Source organism: Desmodus rotundus, chromosome 7 (genome assembly GCF_022682495.2).
Source record: "Desmodus rotundus isolate HL8 chromosome 7, HLdesRot8A.1, whole genome shotgun sequence".
NCBI lineage: Eukaryota > Metazoa > Chordata > Mammalia > Chiroptera > Phyllostomidae > Desmodus > Desmodus rotundus.
The window spans coordinates 27,689,281-27,706,557 of NC_071393.1; the positions used below are offsets into that span (position 1 = coordinate 27,689,281).

The following is a 17,277-nucleotide window of genomic DNA, read 5'->3' on the forward strand; positions in this document are numbered from 1 at the left end:
AGCTCGGAAATTTTTCAGTTTTTCTCATTGTAAAATCAATACCCATCAGCAGTTTGAAATTAAAGGCAAGATTAGGCCTCAGTTTTATACATGCCATATTGTATTCCAGAAGCTTTCTACTCAGTCAGATAAATCTTCTTTAAGAGGATTAGGAAACTTTCATTATCTTTATCTAACCTGAACTAACACTAAGTCTGAAAAATTAATCTATACACTGGACAAAAGCCGATAGCTGCTGGGAAGAAGGAGGACTCTTGGACGTCTTTCTAATTGAGCAGCGGAGTCTCTGCTTCCACTCTCTGGAAAATCTAACTGGTCTGAAAAGAAGGAGCAAGCCACCTCATTGCCAACCAAGACAGAGGAGAAGGCAGCACTCTGAGCTCCTTCTTTTCACCTGTCAGTGAATGTGAAGATCTATCTGCTGAATGTTCCAAGAAAAGGTCCTCTCCTCTGCCTCCACCCTCCCAGTCTTTTAATCACAGCACAGGCCACCTCCGACTCCCAGAGCTACAAGAGCGGCTCAGTCTGCATGTGGAGCTGGGGAGGGACGTGAACCCTGGAATCAAAGACTGCTGCTCCACTTCTTGCCTGTTCGCAGACTCTTCCTGACCCAACATTTGAGGCCCACAGGGAGACACTGCTGGCTTCGGTATCCAGCCCAAGGCACAGCTGCCTGTGCCTTGTGAGGACACTATCCCCTAAGTTCCACATTGCTAGCGTTAATGGCCTGTATTGACTGTGATGTGACTACACAACCTGTCTCTTTCCTGAAAATAGACAGGTTGCCTATTTCAGTCTGTATGCTGCCTGACAGTTCTTTTTTATTCCAGTGCCACATTTCCTGAATTTGAAGAGAACTTTGCCATCGAGGCCACGAGAACACCACAGAGACATCAACTGCCAATACTGAGAACTTTAGCTCTTCTGCCACCAAGGCCAGGTGCCAGGAGGGGGAGAGAGAACTCACTCCCCATTGTCAATTGCACCCCAGACATGTTGAACAGGCATTGCAGCTCATCTGCGATGACTGATCTCACCGAGCACCTCCCCACCCTCTGAGGAGGAGCATTGGTAGTGACAGTTGTCTCTACCTCCAGATGGCAGACCATCTTATAGTGCCAAAGCAGTGATCGTGACCAAACCGTACCCCTGGGTGGGACATGTGTGGAGAATGGAAACAGCAGAGTGTACAGACGTCTGTCATATGGCAGGCTGCTGTGGCATCTGACAGCACGAGGGGGAGAGAGAAGGGCTCAGGGGCAGAACGAAGCAAGGCTTGGAGCAATAGGGCAGCACCAGGGCCTGTGCTCAGCACAGAGGCTGCACAGACAGACAGCACTCTGGCCCAGCACAGGCCATTAGAAATGGCTCAGAGTCAGAGACCTGGGTGCTGTGCTGACAAAGAGCTGCCTCCTGAACTGTATGAGCGACTGAAGCACGAAGAAACATGAACCCTTACTCCACCTCCCCATGACACCAAATGAAATGAGCAACATCGTACGTTTTAGAAAGGCAGGAGCAAGAGAGTCCATATTAGCTAAGCGAGGATGCCATACATATTTCATAAGCTCACAAATGTGTTGAATCTGCTGCAGATGGAATCTGATAAAAGGCAGCTACTAAAGATTAAATCAGACACAGCGACTCCTTCCAAGAGCTCAGTTCATGGTCCCAAGACACCAGTATAAGAGACCCTGAGAGGCCCACCCACATCTCTCACCTGGTGAGGAAGGACAGAAAGACCTGCATGCCATTGGAGGATGGGAGCTAGCTTAACCCTTTGTTGTTACCATGAGTCGACATCTGACAGAAACTGCTTTACACAGTGATGGAGGGGACTGTGCAGTTAGTTGGGAGCAGTTCAAAATACATTTGCATTGCTGCCTTGTTCTAAAATGGTTCTCAAATTCTCCTAACTGCCACCTGAATGTGTTTCTAGTATTTAATAGTTGATATCTGAGATTCTAACATTTTTTCAGCCCCGTTTTTTTCCTACAAAGTGAAATTTGAATAAAAAATATTAAATTCTATGCTGGGGTTATACCAATTCAGATTGTTTTTTTAAAGGGAGAATAGGACAGAATGTCAGGGATTCAATTCCCCCTTTTTAATTACATAGATTCATTTCCACATACACTTGGAAATACAATTTTGACTAATCTCTCTCTTGATCACAGCTCCGCTGTGGGGCTCGAGAGGCATTTGGGTGGCAGCAATGCCAGGGAGAGCCCGAGGACACAGGCTTGGAACCCCTTCTGGGACAAGCACACCTGTCACATGTGCAAAAGCAGTCCCGAGTCACATGAGTCCATGTCAATAGTATTAACTGTTTCCTGTAAGAGAGACTCCCACACAGATCTCTACATGAGCAGTATCATATCTTATTGTAGTTATGTTTATATGTATGGAAAGTGGATATTGTGTCTATTTTTTAAATATATCTGGCCCCAACCCCAGAGTAGTAAGTAACTGAAGAGAGCTCAACCAGCATGTGTCAAACAGGTTACTGATAAGAACTGGAGTGTCAGAAATAAAACTGAGAAACTCCTTGAAAATGTTCAGTACTCAGTCAAGAACCCAGCAGGGGAGAAGGAATCTGGAACTTAAACTCAATCTCTGGATTCTGTAGAGGAAAAGGACTTTTTGTGTCTTCACACAAGAGCAGATGCACAGACTGAAATTGTGCTTCCCCTGTGTGATTGACAGGAGCCCTGACCTGACAATCCAGCTGGAACTCACCTTGCACGATGAGGTGGACCCGGGAAGTCTTGGGGTGGTTGTCTGTCTGCACAGAGCAGGTGTACGGGCCCTCGTCATACACGTCCACGTTTTGGATCATGATGCTGTACTGGGTTGGTGTGTTGACCAGGATGATCACACGAGGGTCTATGGACCACTTGTCACTCCCAGCGTAGAGGATGGTGCTGCGGTTTAGCCAGGCCACCCGGGTGACCCGGTCATCTATGGTACACCTGTGGGGTGCAGTGGGGGCAACGGGGAAGGGAAGAAGAAAGGGGAATATTGAGGAAGGGAGAAAGGAAGAAGGAGAGGGGAGGATGGGAGAGAGTGTTGAAAGATTATATTATAAATACAGTGGTTATATTTAAAAAATAAATAAAAAAATAGAACCTAGTGCTGAAAGAAAACAATTAATTATTGATGAAACCTCCTAAATATAAATTAAGAGTGGCCTGAGTCACCCTGAAGAACTGACGATACAAAATCATTTGTATTTGATTCATAGCCTGTGAATACCTTTGCTCTGTATTTGCTCTCCATCTTATTTCCCGCCTAGGATTATACAAAAGTTGTATTTCATGAGCACATTTAGCACCTTGTAGGGGAAGTGGCCCAGGGGCATGGGGAGAAAAAGTGGATCAGTATTTCGAATAGGTCACAGATAATACACAAAGCAAATAGCTAACTAGTTGTTAGTCAAAAATTGAACATGTTTACCTCCAGACATCTGGGTGCTGATAACCCCCTGAACCCCTATGCTGCCCAATGATTGCAAGCTCAATTTATAACATGGATAGGCAAAATTCACCTTAGAAAGCCAATAATTTTAGAGGAAGCCATGGCCACCTCTTGAGATTTCAGGAGAGGGAAGAAGAAATGACCAGGCAGTTTCTCTGCCTTCTCATGCTCCTCCCCATGTTCTGAGAGAAAACAATGTGGCTGATGTCACCTAACTTATCATTATTCCTCTCACCTACTAATAACAACACCTGAAGGCAAGTGGAATTTGCTTTTTGGTGTGTATGACCTGCTGGCTACCAGGTTTAATAAATACGCGTATTGGTCAGGAAGAAAAGTTGCCTATGATCCCCAGGGGCTTAGAACCTGTAAAGGGAAAATGAAAAAGAAAGGAACCCTTTATAAATGTAGGTATGTGAGGAAGGGCATGGCTAAGGAGTTCGAGTCATGCCCACCTGGTGGTCGACACCATAGTTGGAAGCTGAGTTGTGGTATCTGAGCAAATAGAAAGAGACCCTGCTGCTTCCCCTAGATGTATGAGCAGAGGGTAGGAGGTGTGCCTTCTGGGGACAAGGAGTGTGAATCCAGTGCCCAGGTGAGGAGAAGGAAAAAACACTGCCGTTCCTTACTTCATCGGATCCCATTTGACTGACAACAGAGGTCCTTCACACAGGGCTCCAGAGACGGGCAACATGCCAAAGACACTGGCAGTGGAAGAGAGCATGCACACATGTTGGCCAGCTGCTTCCCTGCGGCAAAGTAGCCAGCCTGAGAGGGTCAGGGGAGCAGAAGGGTCCTGGAGCACCACAATCACAGCTTTCATTGAAAGGGGAATGCATCACGTCTAGAGAAGTGTCCTCCGCTGTTGGCAGGAGGAGCCGAAGCAACACTAGCTCCCAGCTACTGAGGCCTTTTATGCACAGTCCCACCTCGCAGAGTGTGGCGGGGTGAGGTCGGGGTGGGGTTGATAACTTGGTGCTTTCGAATGGTAATAGGAGGAGATTCTTCTCCTCTAAATTGTCTTTATTTGCCACTTTTTCAAACTACAAAAGTAAAATAAGCATGTTGAAACACCTGAACAAATACGAAACAGAGATGCATAAAAGCCTAGCTAATCATTCCATCCCCACCCAACTCCAGGTTCCCCAAGGTCATTATTCCAGTAACAGTCTGTTATTTCTCCTTCCACATTGCACCCCTGACAAACACATGCTTGCATATGCAAGTTTATGTTCATTTGTTTTTACCTGAAACAGAACCGTACTCAACCTTTCCTATGAAGCTTTTCTTTTAACTTGGCCACAGGTGTCTCTGCACACCAGGAGTCAGAGAACTACCATTGTAATTGTTTCTGGGTAACATCAGTGACATGAGTTTTGGGGGCTCAAGTGCACTCACCATTAGGTCTTAAAAACTCAGGTGTCATTAAATGACTCTTTCCTACCTTAGCAATTGTGTCATTGGCATAAAGAAAAATTGAAGTCATGTTTTCTTGTTTTTTTTCCAAATCCTGGGAAGTTAGTTTCACTTTCCACAAAATTTTTCCTTCTATGGAAAATGTGCCATTTCTCTTATGAAGAAGACTAAAGCCCGAAAGGACCTTCCCTGCTTTAAACTTTCAAAATCATTCTTTTTAGAAAAAATGATAAAGTCGTTAATTCGCTCTCAGTTGTAAATGATTGATAAGGTCACCCCTATCCTGACGGCAGCTGCATGTTCCTAAAGACTAAATGCTGTTCAAATAACTCCTAGCAATGAAGTTCCAGCTGTATAGTTCCAGGGATTCACAAGCCTGGAAGGGAGGGGTGATGAGACAGAGTGCAGAGAGCTCTGTTTCCAGACCCCGGAACCACATGAACGCAGGTGACAATACGCAGACAAATAGGCTGTCTTCTGTTTTGTCAATTATGTAACCCCTTGCACAGTTTTAAGGTGACACAATTAAAAAAATTTAAGTTATAGTTGCAAAGAATGTTTTTTGTCTCTGGAATATTCACATTTTAAAACTGAAACATCATACTATATATATACACTACACACACACGCATATATATATAAAATGAAATTTAAATACCATAGTAATCTGATACTCAATATTATCTATTTTCTTTTTATTTAATATCCTCACCCGAGGACAAGTTTATTGATTTCTAGAGAGAGGGAAAGGGAGAGAGAGAAACATCAATGTGAGAGAGAAACGTTGATCTGTTACCTCCCATTTGCACCCTGATCAGGGATGGAACTTGTAACCTTTTGGTGCAAAGGACAGCGCTCCAACCAGCTGAGCCACCCAGCCAGGGCTTGATTATCTCCTTTCAATATTCATGAACAAGTTCTTCTTTAACAGTTACATAATGTACATCCTTCCTTTTTTAAATGTAAACTGTGTTTCCATTTTATGTCCTCTATAAGACTTTATCCTGATATATTTTATGTTTGAAAATCTTTTATTGATCAGCTATCACATTTATATATAAATTTAAATCTCTTTTATGTTCTGTGACCATAAAGCCCTGGGTAATATTGTCTTTTAGAATGAGTTATCAATACAAGGATGATGTTGATAAAACAACATAAATATATTGTCCATGTTGTTAAGTAATAATTAAAAGTAACAAGTAAGCTTTTACTGGAAATAAAGCTCTTAGTAGGATATATGAGGCTTTTAAAATTATACCATAGATATAATGAGATAGAGCTAAGGATCAATTCTATTTCTATTCCTATTTTTGCTTTAAGAAAAACCTGGTTCACATTAGCAAGGATATGAAAATGAGAATCTTGTATAGAAATGTCACTCAATTCTTTGAACCTTTTCCAAAGTATATGCCAAAATTCACATAGTAATATAGCTTCAAAAATTATTTTAATGATCGCACAGCTGACAATTCAATTAGTTCCTCCTTCAATTTCTTTTAAAGCAATGAATTGGAAAATACCTGACTTGCAAAGGGCTTTGTAAGTCAGTATTAAATTCATTCCATTTCTCAATATCTAGACAGTATACTGCTAATATTTTACTAGGCTTTATCAAATGACTGTTAAAGGAAGAGAGTGAAGAAAAATTCTCTCCTGGACAATTACTAAAGTGGAAGCAGTCAGAAAGGAGAATTAGAATTACAATTCAGTCTCAGGCACTTTCTCAGGCCCATTTTGGAAACTATGAGATCTTGAACTATATTCCCTTGGACCTGCCCTGCCCCTGTGTAAGACCTATAGCTGCAGATTGGGGTGCATGCAACTGGTTCAAATCACCAGGGGGCCTAGTAGGGGCTGACCTTGAGACAGGTCAGTCCCAATCTAACTTTCAGGGCCAGAACAGACACTCCTGCCCAGCCATAAAGGCCATGGAGAGCCTTATGTTCCCCTAGGGTAGGGCCAGACTTACCCCAGTTAGATGACCAGAGCCTGATTTTGCTGCTCCCAAACCTGGGCCTCGTTAGTGGACATGGAGGGCAAATGGAAGGGAATGACTGGAAAAAAGCCATATCTCAAGCGGGGCAGAGCTGAATCATCAAGTCCACACAGTCCTGGAGCCTAACAGATGATGAAGAAACTTGGTACAGTGAGGATGCTGGTTGAGGACAGTTATTTTCCTCATAATGTTTCTGTGCTTTAGAAGAAAGAGTAGTGTTAATGCTTCTTCCATCATAATAGGGCTTTTTTACTGTCCTCTGAACAGCAGTAAGAAGAGGGTAGGGAAGGATTTAAAAAATATGTTTAAGTTTCTGCCAAATGTGGCTCCCTCCCTGCTGTTTATGGCGATGTCCTGGACTCTCATTAACAACAAGCACATGGAAGAGGATTTTTAATGTTAAATAAGGGGATCTAAGAGGAAAGTTGACAAACATTAATGTCAACTTCCTGATTTTTAAAAATATTTTATTTATTTATTTTTAGAGAGAGGGGAAGGGAGGGAGAAAGAGAGAGAGAGAACCATCAATGTGAGAGAGAAACATCAATCAGTGTCTTCTCATATGTTCCCTGACTGGGGGCCAGACCCACAACCCAGGCATGTGCCCTGACCAGGAATTGAACCAGTGACCTTTCTCTTTGAGAGACAAAGACCCGTGGAGCCATGCTGGTCAGGAAAACTTTCTGATTTCTTGAAAACTCTTTCAAGTATTTAAACTTTTCACATTCCAAGCTAAATCTTCCTATTGGCCCTTGATAACAGAACTCATTATAACTCTATGACAAGAAATACCTAAAATTATATAGTGCTTATTCTAGGCCTGGCACAACTTACAAACTTTTCTTATGTTAAATCTCTTGATCTATGCACATTTCACAGGTGAGAAAACTGACACACAGCGAGGTTCAGGACTCCTAAAGTCCACAGCTAATACTATCAGATCAGGGAGTTGAAACTTAGGCAGGTTGGCGCTAGAGTTTCTGTACTTGAGCGCTGTGATAGTCTCTTTGGAAAGAAAGTGTTTGTGTGAACCACGAAGGGCCCAGAATAGCCAAAGCAATCTTGAAAAAGAAGAACAAGGTTGGAGGTATCATGCTACTTGATACCAAACTATACTACAAAGCTACGGCAATCAAAACAACATAGTACTGGCATAAAAACAAACAAATAGATCAATGGAATGGAATAGAGAGCCAAGAAATAAACTCTTACCTATCTGCTCAATTAATCTATGACAAAGGAGGCAAGAATATGCAATAGGGTAAAGACAGTCTCTTCATTAAAAAATGTTGGGAAAATTGGACAAATACATGAAAAAAATGAATGTAGACCCCTTTTATACAGCATATATAAGAATAAACTCAAAATGGATTAAAATCTTAAATGTGAGACACAAAACCATAGAACTTCTACAAGAAAAATTAGGTAATAAACTCTCTGACATTGCTTTTAGTAATATTTTTTGGATATCTCTTCTTAGGCAAGGGAAACAAAAGAAAGAATAAACAAATGGAACTAAATCAAACTAAGTTTTTATACAGCAAAGGAAACCATCAATAAAACAAACAACCTACTAAATGGAAGAAGGTATTTGCCAATGATATATCCCATAATGGATTAATATCTACAATGTATTAAGAACTCATACAACTTAACACCAAAAAAAGACAATCTGATTGAAAGATGAACAGAGGACCTGAATAGACACTTGGCCAAACAGGACACAGATGGCCAAAAGATGTGAAAAAAATGTTCAACATCACTAATCATCAGAGAAATGCAAACTAAAACCTCAACGAGATATGAACTCACACCTGCCATAATGGCTATTATCAATAAATCAACAAACAACAAGTGTTGGCGAGGATGTGGAGAAAATGGAACTCTCATGAACTGTTTGTGAGATTATAAATTGATGCAGCCACTATGGAAAACAGTACGGAGTTTCCTCAAAAAGTTAAAAATATTACCACCATGTGACCCAGCAATCCCACTTCTGAGTATTTATCCAAAGAAATCCAAAATACGAATTTGAAAAGCTATATGCATCTCTATGTTCATTGCAGTTTTATTTACAATAGCCAAGATGTGGAAGCCGCCTAAGGGGCCATGGACAGATGATTAGTAAAGAAGAGGTGGTACACCTACACAATCAAAGATTTCTTGGCCATAAAAACAATGAAATCTTACCATTTGTGACAGCATACATAGACCTAGAGCAGTAGGCCCCGACCTTTTTTGGCACCAGGGGCTGGTTTTGTGAAAGATGATTTTTCTCTGGATGGGGTGGGTGTATGGTGTAAACCAACAAACAACAGTAAAAGACTCACAGAGAAAGAGAACAGACTGGTGGTTTCCGCAGAGGAGGAGGTTGGGGGCTGGGTGGAAAAAGGGAAGGGATTAAGAAGCACAGATTGGTAGGTACAGAATAGTCACAGGGATGTAAAAGTATAGCACAGGGAATACAGTCAATAGTATCCAGGGGCACTAAACTTACTAGGGGGGATCACTTCATAAGGGATATAAATGACTAAACACTGTGCTGTACACCTAAAACTACTATAATAATGAAGGTGAACTGTAGTTGAAAAACTTTTGTAAAAAGTGCTTGGGGCTTGAGAATCCATGTAACAAGGCCAGCCAGAATAAGTGGGCTTTATCCCACCAGTTTCCCTCACATTTATGGTACTAATTTGATTTTCCCATAAGAGATAAAATAGCTTAGGAGAACAACATGGATGTTTGAAAGGGATTTTGTATATCCCTAAACCACTGCTAGCCATGTGTGGGGAGAGATGAGGGGAACAAGAATCGGAAAGAACAAGGAAATGCCTGAAAGACATTGGAGGAAAAGGATCTGGCAGGCAAAGCACCATTTCCAATGCCGCTGAATATGGAACTCAGGTGAAATGCAGGGTCAATTTGTTTTGGTTCAGAGGAGGAGGCTGAGTTAGGGGAAATCCATGCCTTGAGGCAGTGCTTTTCAAACTTTAGTGTGCAGCAGAATCACCTAAAATGCTTCCCAAAATGCAGATCACTGAGCCTGACTCCCAAGGGCTTCTGGGCTGGTGGGTTGGAGGTGGGCTGCGAGTCTGCAGTTCTAACAAATTCCCAGCTGAGGTCAGTGCTGCTCGTCTGGGTCTCCTGTGTGAGAATCTCTAGCGGCCTTAAAGAAGCTAGACAAGGGACAGGTGGGAATCTAACCAAAATAATAAAACCTTCCTGAAAACTGGCCAGCTTTAATTTTGTGTTTGTGTTTGTTACTTTTCTTTTCATTTTTACATTTTGCCTCTGAAAATACAAAATTTAACAGTGCCATGATAGACACAACAGATATTTAATCAGTGTCAAATGTGTATTACACAATGTTCTAGGAGTTGAAAATTCTGGTTAAGGGCATGGTCATGCCCTTCGAAGCTATGTCCAGTGAGACAATGGAAATGTATAAGTAAGTAAGCATATTAGTCTCAGAAAGTAAGTAGTAGGGAAAAAACAGACTAATGCATGAAGTGTGCCATGGGGGCGGGGAGCATATGGGAGCCAGAGCGGTCGGAAGATGCCCCTCTGTGGCCTGCATGCCAGATGTTGAAGTTTTTACAACCTTAAATCTGATGCAATACAATGGTCATCTGAAAATCATGTCTAACTCAAAAATAAAAGCGACACCTCACTTTCATACACAGAGCTGCGAAAACATTGAGATCACCTGGGTAGCTGGAGCACAGGTCTCTTAAATCAGACTCACAAACAGCCTCTCCTACACAGATAACATTATAGTTGTTACTGTTCAAAGCATTGACAGTCGGCATTCTGAGACACTAAAGTTAAGTAGAAAATGCCAATAACAGGGGCATATTTCTACCCTTGTTATTGGGATAATATGTAAAATACGTTGCTTTCCTCACTGTCTTAACAAGTGCATATTGGTAAATAGAGATTAATCTCTAATAGAGACTCATCATTCTCAACCTCCACATCTCTTTGTAACCTAATGTTAATATCAAAGCTTCTGGACATCACAGGATTTCCGAGACTGGATTTAATTATTTATACAGTTATTCGTTCGACTACAAGTACCACATGGATAAGAACCTTGTCAGTGGCTCCATTTTGTACCAACAGCACCTCCAACAGTTTACCTGGCAGGTAGTAGATAATAAATCCATGTTAATAATTATTAAAAGATACAAGGCAATGTTTTTCATGCTAGCATCAGAAGTACCCACATAACTGGGAATTGGTACATCTTAATCTCTTCCTCTCTTTCATCCTCCTAAAAACCCCTTTCATGTGACAACCATCAATTTGTTCTCTATCTATGAGTTTGTTTCTGTTTTGTTTGTTCATTTATTCTGTGTTTTCGATTCTACATATAAGTGAAATCATATGGTACTTTCTTTGACATTTCACTTAGCATAATACTCTTTAGGCCTATCCATTTTGCCACAAATGGCAAGATTTCATTATTTTTTCATGACTGAGTAATATTCCATTGGATAGACTGTGGTGGGCACAAGCAGGTTTACAGTTGTAATCCAAAGAGAGAATACAATAATTAATAAATAATAATATAAAATCAACTGTGCTCCACGTACTTGCAACTGTAAACCTGCTTTTGCTGCACCATGTACTTTGGATGCCCTATGACCACAGTGAGAGCTCAATGTTCAGATTTGTGTCTATGATTACAGTGTTGTCAATGAGTACTCCTCTCATTGTCTCAGCCTAATGAGAAAAACGCAGAGGTGGACTCACTGTGTCATCAGTAAATTCATGCTAAGAAAAGCTGAATGGTGCCAGGCTCCACTCCAGTAATGAAGGTTCCCGAGGCTGGACTGAACCAACGTGGCAGGAGGGCTTGGCTCTCAGCCGGCACATGTCGAGGTGAATGGTGATGCTCTCACCATGTCCACATTGCCACTTAGACATTTGTTTTAATGAGACATCACCTGTTTCATTCCTTGATGCTGTAGAGTTTAAATGTAGTGGTTATATATGTGTATGATTTATAATTTTGGATCTTAGTGTCTATAAGTGTATATGGTTAAGGCATTTATACCTAGTTCTGATTTTATGTGTATGAGTTTTTAAAAATAGCGTTTCCCCTGAGAATCCCAAGAACTTTGTCTCTGCCCACCATGCCCTCTGCCTTTAAAATGACCCCCTGGACAGTCCCCCACTTAAGAAATGCTCATAAGGTGGAATGGTGGCATGTTAAAACCTGAAAATGCAGTTTTTTAATTTTCTTTCTAAATTTACCCATAATATTAGGCTTTTGTTTTTGTTTAGCTTTTGTTTTGTTATCTACCTTTTTTCATAAACTGAGAGGTAATTAAAATGTAGTTAAGAACCTTACGTGTGTCAAAATATATTAATCATGACTGTTTGAAAAGTGGGAGGGAGATCTTACTTTAGAGGATTCAAAGACCAGTAATAAATGGATTTTTGAAGAAAAGGAGAGGAGACAAGCTAAAATAAAACATTTTTAGATCGATTCCCATAGTATTTTAAATTGTACAAACCTGTTCTCCTGGGAAGTTTTAACTACTCTGTGATTTCCTGAGTTACAAACACAGCCAACTCCAGAGCATTATCAAGGACCCTAAATTATCTAAGAGAAAACTTTATGATTCACACAGTTGAAAATTCAACAAGGGTAATAACTCTGCTACAGCTAACACGTGCTGATAAGGTATGGGTAGGGAACAGATCTGAGAGTCTCTGTCGAAGAGTAGGAGGAACTGGAGCCACTCAGAGAGGGCCCAGGATAGAAATATTTCAGTGGCGCAAGCCACCAACTTTGAAGGCTGCTGGGCCCAAGGCACCTGCGCATTGTTTCTCAGTGGAAGATGGTGCCACACTAATGCACAGCAAGGGTGTTGGTGTGTGCGTGTATATACACATGTGTGTGTGTGTGTGTTTGAGTGCAGGAAGGGGGAGGGGTGTTATCTAGAGAAAAGAAGAAACATACCAAGTACGTGCAGAACGAGGGCCCTGGGAAAAGTAGAGTATTTAAAGCAAAACAAAGACGGTGTGGGTTACCCTGAAAACGGTGTCACTTGAAGCAGAAAATCATCTGCAGGAAGAGGATGTGCTGTGGCTTCAGCCATGACCGATGATATATGAGTCCATCAGGACAGTGCCTGTGGTGTCCTGAAGCAGGTAGGGGCCACTTCCGGCCCCTGCGGCACAGCAAGGGCTCTACCTGAACACAGACAGCAACTTCACACACCTCACCACCCACGGGAGGCAGCCAGCCTGACGGCAGTTCGGAACAGAGCATCTGATACGGTGCAGGAAAGTGAAGGGAGTGATTTATGTGGAAGGATGGCTCCACAAAGAGGTGGAAATTGCTTTCAACCACAAAAGAGGAGTTAAACTGCATGGCTATGGGAGGCGAGAAGAGGAGAATCCTTACCATGGTAACAGAAGCTAAAGCATAGGGTAGCTGAGCATTGTTATGAAAGGAAAAGGTAGGCAAACAGGCAAAGGAACATCTGAAGACAATGATGAATGCCTGAGCTGGCTTCTTCCTGCAACTCAAGTCACTCTGAAAATTCCCTGGATGTGCTGGGAAATAAATTCATTAGTCTCCCAATGGGACACAGGCAAGGCCAAAATAAAAACAGTGACCCAAATCATCATAAGAGACAGGGCCTGCCTTCAAGATTCTTTTGATCTCAAGCAGATGACAGAATACTAAGAACATTAAAAAGTACCCTGTCACCTTCATGAATATAATCAAAAGCAGATATTCATTCATTCATTCATTTAACAAATTTTTATTAAGCACCTACTCTGTGCCAGACATGCTACTGGGCCCTCGGGATAAGATGCTGAGCATGGTACTTTCAGACTTGTGGGAGCCTCATGCAATCAACAAAGCTTCAGAGTACCTGTACACTACTACAAACTGAGCTGGGCATCCCCTGCACGGTCACGTGCAGGGGATGGTGTGGGAAGCCCTACTCAGACACACAGTCAAGAGACAGGCTTTTCTGTCTCCAGAAGTGGCAATTAATCTAAGATTGAAAACTGAGAATGCCAGGTACATGGGTTGGTTACAGAGCATTTTAGAGAGAGGACAGGGCAGAGGCACAGTCCCTAGGACAAAGGTGGACTTTGGTAAGGAACAGAATGCAAACCAGAGTGGCCCAAGTGAGGTATATGAGAAAATGGGTGGGTTGCAGGAGGCTTGGGAGGTGCACATCTCTATAGTAAAAAGTCTGCATTTCATAGGCGTAATGGGGAATAATAGCTGAACGGGTTGAAATAGAGGCATGCCGCGTCTTAAATTCTGCTTTTCACACACAAGATTGTGCTGGACTTCTTTTGGAGAATGAACTGTTGCAGGACAAGCAGCTGAAGAATGAGTGAAGGGACTACTGTCCTCCTGTCGCCAGGAGAGAATACTCAAGAGACAAGAGACACGCAGCTTCGGGGAGAGGTGGGGGCCTGAGGGAGAAGAGGGGAAGGAGTGAGAAGAGAGTGCAGTGCTTGATGAGAACACTTCCAAGAATGTTGGCTGCAAAAGGAGGAAGGGAAACAAAGAAAGCTAGGACATTGGGCTATTCCAAGGGTTTTTGTTTGGTTTCGGTTTCTCGGTTCCAGTGTGGAAACACTTGGGAACCACTGTGTGCTAGGACTTTTTGAACTTTTATGTGCACACACATTACCCGTGCATCTTGTTAATTCACTAAGTCTGGGTGGGGACCAAAATTCTGCACTTCTAATAATCTTTGAACTTATGCTGATGTGCTGGACCACTAGAGATACAACTGCGAATAAGACAAGACGTGGACTTCTTACATTCTAATATATAAGTATATGCTAATGAGATTAATCTTATTGAATAAGAACAGCTGATAATGCAGGAGAAAGGTGATAACTAACAGAGAAAAATTACAATAAAGGTGAAAAGGGTGGGATTTAAAGCACGTGGTGGTAGGGTGCTTCATCTGCTCCGTCATAAGAGAAGAAAATGTATAATAGAAACACAGATATGTTTGTGAACCTGGCCATGAGAAAGCAAGAGGGCTACTGAGTGACACCTTCTATTTTCTCCACAGTAGAGGGCAAAACTGTCAGTTGGAGGTAAGTGGGAGAGTAAGAGAGAGGGGAAAGCAGATGCAAGAAATAGCCATTGCATAAAAATGAGAGCGAAATTACTGGGGAGCTGTACTAGGATGCACAGGCAGTGCTAGGTCCCATTTGTTGTTGCTGGGCAAGGATTTATAGTGACGAGGCTCTGCCAGCTTTGAAGATATTCTCCAGCTTTGCTCAGCTGCTCAGCTGCAGGCAGAGACAATATGGATAGTTGGGTTCATCTAATGTTGGAGTATGCCAGATGAGCAAGAGAGAACAAGCCAAGGATTCAAGAAATTAAAAACGATTGAGTAAAAGGATAAGTGATCATAGGAGGGGCTGATGGATAGAAAGAAACTGTTGGGTTTGCTACACTGGAAGTCTTAATGAGGCTCCTGAGCAAATGAGCTGGAATGAAAGAAACTACACATGGCGGAAAGTACTAGAAATATGGGGTGACCATGTAGGGATGGCCCTTGTCAATGAGGGATTTAAGTAACTTTGAAATCAGATGGATCATCTAGGTGGATCCTCATAATCTGAGAATGGAAATACGAGAGAGTTCTTTATGAGTTTTAGTGATGTGTAAGTTGAGTATTAGAGAGACAGTATATTGAGGTGCTAAGAAGGAAGCCTTGATATTAGACAGAAGTTGGTTGTGTTACATTCAGGCCCTAGGACAGCATTTTATGTAACCCCACAGAACCTCCATTTCCCCATCTGTGAAGAAGGATGAGCATTTTTACCTCCCAATGTTATTAACATTATTTTGAGGCTGAATGAAGTAATGCCTGTGAAAGAGTCAGAAAAGTACCTGGCAAATAGTAAACATTCTTTAAACTGAAGTGCTCTATTACTACTGTCAAAGAACTCTGGGGCTTCCCTTGGAAAAAACATAATTCAGTTTCTGTTATCTGGGTGTATATGTTAGTTCAAGCAAGTGGTACTGAATCCATTTGCTTATCATTTCCCAAAGAGTTCTGAAGCCTTCTCATTCTGTATTTTCACATCTATGAAGAATGAGATTTCATTGAGGGTTGTTGAAGACCATTTCAAGACAGGTTATTCTGTTGGCTAATACAATAGATTAGAAATAACCTGAGATTTACATTTTTAGCACTATCTAGCAAATCAAGCCAGTGTTTTTCCAGTCTACCTATAGACTTTTAATGCAGTTTTCATTTTCCCCCCAAATTCTCACTCTTCAGAAGTATTCTGTACTTGACCTAGGTAGAGTTCTGCAGTAAGATTTCATTTCCCTCTAAGGCTGATTTTCTCAGCTAAAGCCATTGAGAGAATTTTAACTCTGTATTTTTATCAGGCCTCATGCACGGTGTGTTGACACTGTGGTTGATGGGCTGGTTTCTAGATTGATGACCAGTGGTTGGTAAAATGCTGTATTTCTAAAAACACGTAATTGAGAGATCAATCAATACAATTGTGCACACCTGAAAGAGAATCCAGCTGGCCTGCGGGCCCCATAGCTCAGGCAGCAGTGTCCTTCCCCAGGCAACTTCACTGCAGGCCGGGACAACCCTCAGTCTAGGCAAACCAGATACCCAGAACATTCCATTCTCAAGCTGATTGAGACATTACGGAAATCAAATGCAAACTGCGTAAGTGCTGAGGGAGAGGAGAGTAATGGGGTGACTGGGGATAGGATCACAGTGGGATGAATTGCATTAGGTTGCCGTTTCAGAGTGCTACATTCCATTTCTTTGAGAGACATTTACTGCACATACACTGCAGGGTGCTAAGGAAAAGTGAAAGTTATTCCAAGGGGCTCACTCCCAACCTGAGGGGACATGGGCAGCTGATAAGACAGTTTTTCAGAGGCAGTGCTAAGGGTGCATTTTGGGGTAGTTGAAAAACAAGCACAGATTTTTAGCAAAAGGTCTCTCCACAGAACTGGGCAAGTCATAGGTGGATGGCCATGTGATATTTGAAGTCACCACATGGCTTGGGGATGCCTCCTTTCTTCCACCTTTTCCTTTTGTGACTTTGTCTTAAAAGGTAGTCCTAGAGACAAAGACATAAGACAAAGCCACTTCAGAAGCAATGAACACTTGGGTAAAGGAGAAAAGTGTCTTTTAAGTTGAGAATTGTAAAAGTTTCTCCCATCATTCAGCCCCATATTCCTTGCCCCTCTGGTCTTTGCCATTGGTGCAGAACTCCATAAGGGGTTGTTAGTGGCAACAAGAGCTTGGGCTTTGACACCTGCCTGACTGTACTAGACAGCTGTTTCAGCACCTGCCCTGCAGCCAGCTAGGGATGCCTTGTAAAGCCACGCAGATCGATTC

The 17,277-nt window shown here is 42.0% G+C and overlaps 1 protein-coding gene across 4 annotated transcripts in view; it reads right to left on the bottom strand.

The window, feature by feature from the left end:
* Nucleotides 1–17,277, bottom strand: part of OPCML (opioid binding protein/cell adhesion molecule like) — a 1,085,685-nt gene that overhangs the window by 219,645 nt on the left and 848,763 nt on the right. For all 4 annotated transcript variants that reach the window (XM_053928731.1, XM_053928729.1, XM_024557344.3 and 1 more), the window contains one exon: nucleotides 2,740–2,972. In XM_053928731.1, the coding sequence (XP_053784706.1) occupies nucleotides 2,740–2,839 (100 nt within the window). In that variant the 5' untranslated portion in view covers nucleotides 2,840–2,972. The remainder of the gene's footprint in view (nucleotides 1–2,739; nucleotides 2,973–17,277) is intronic.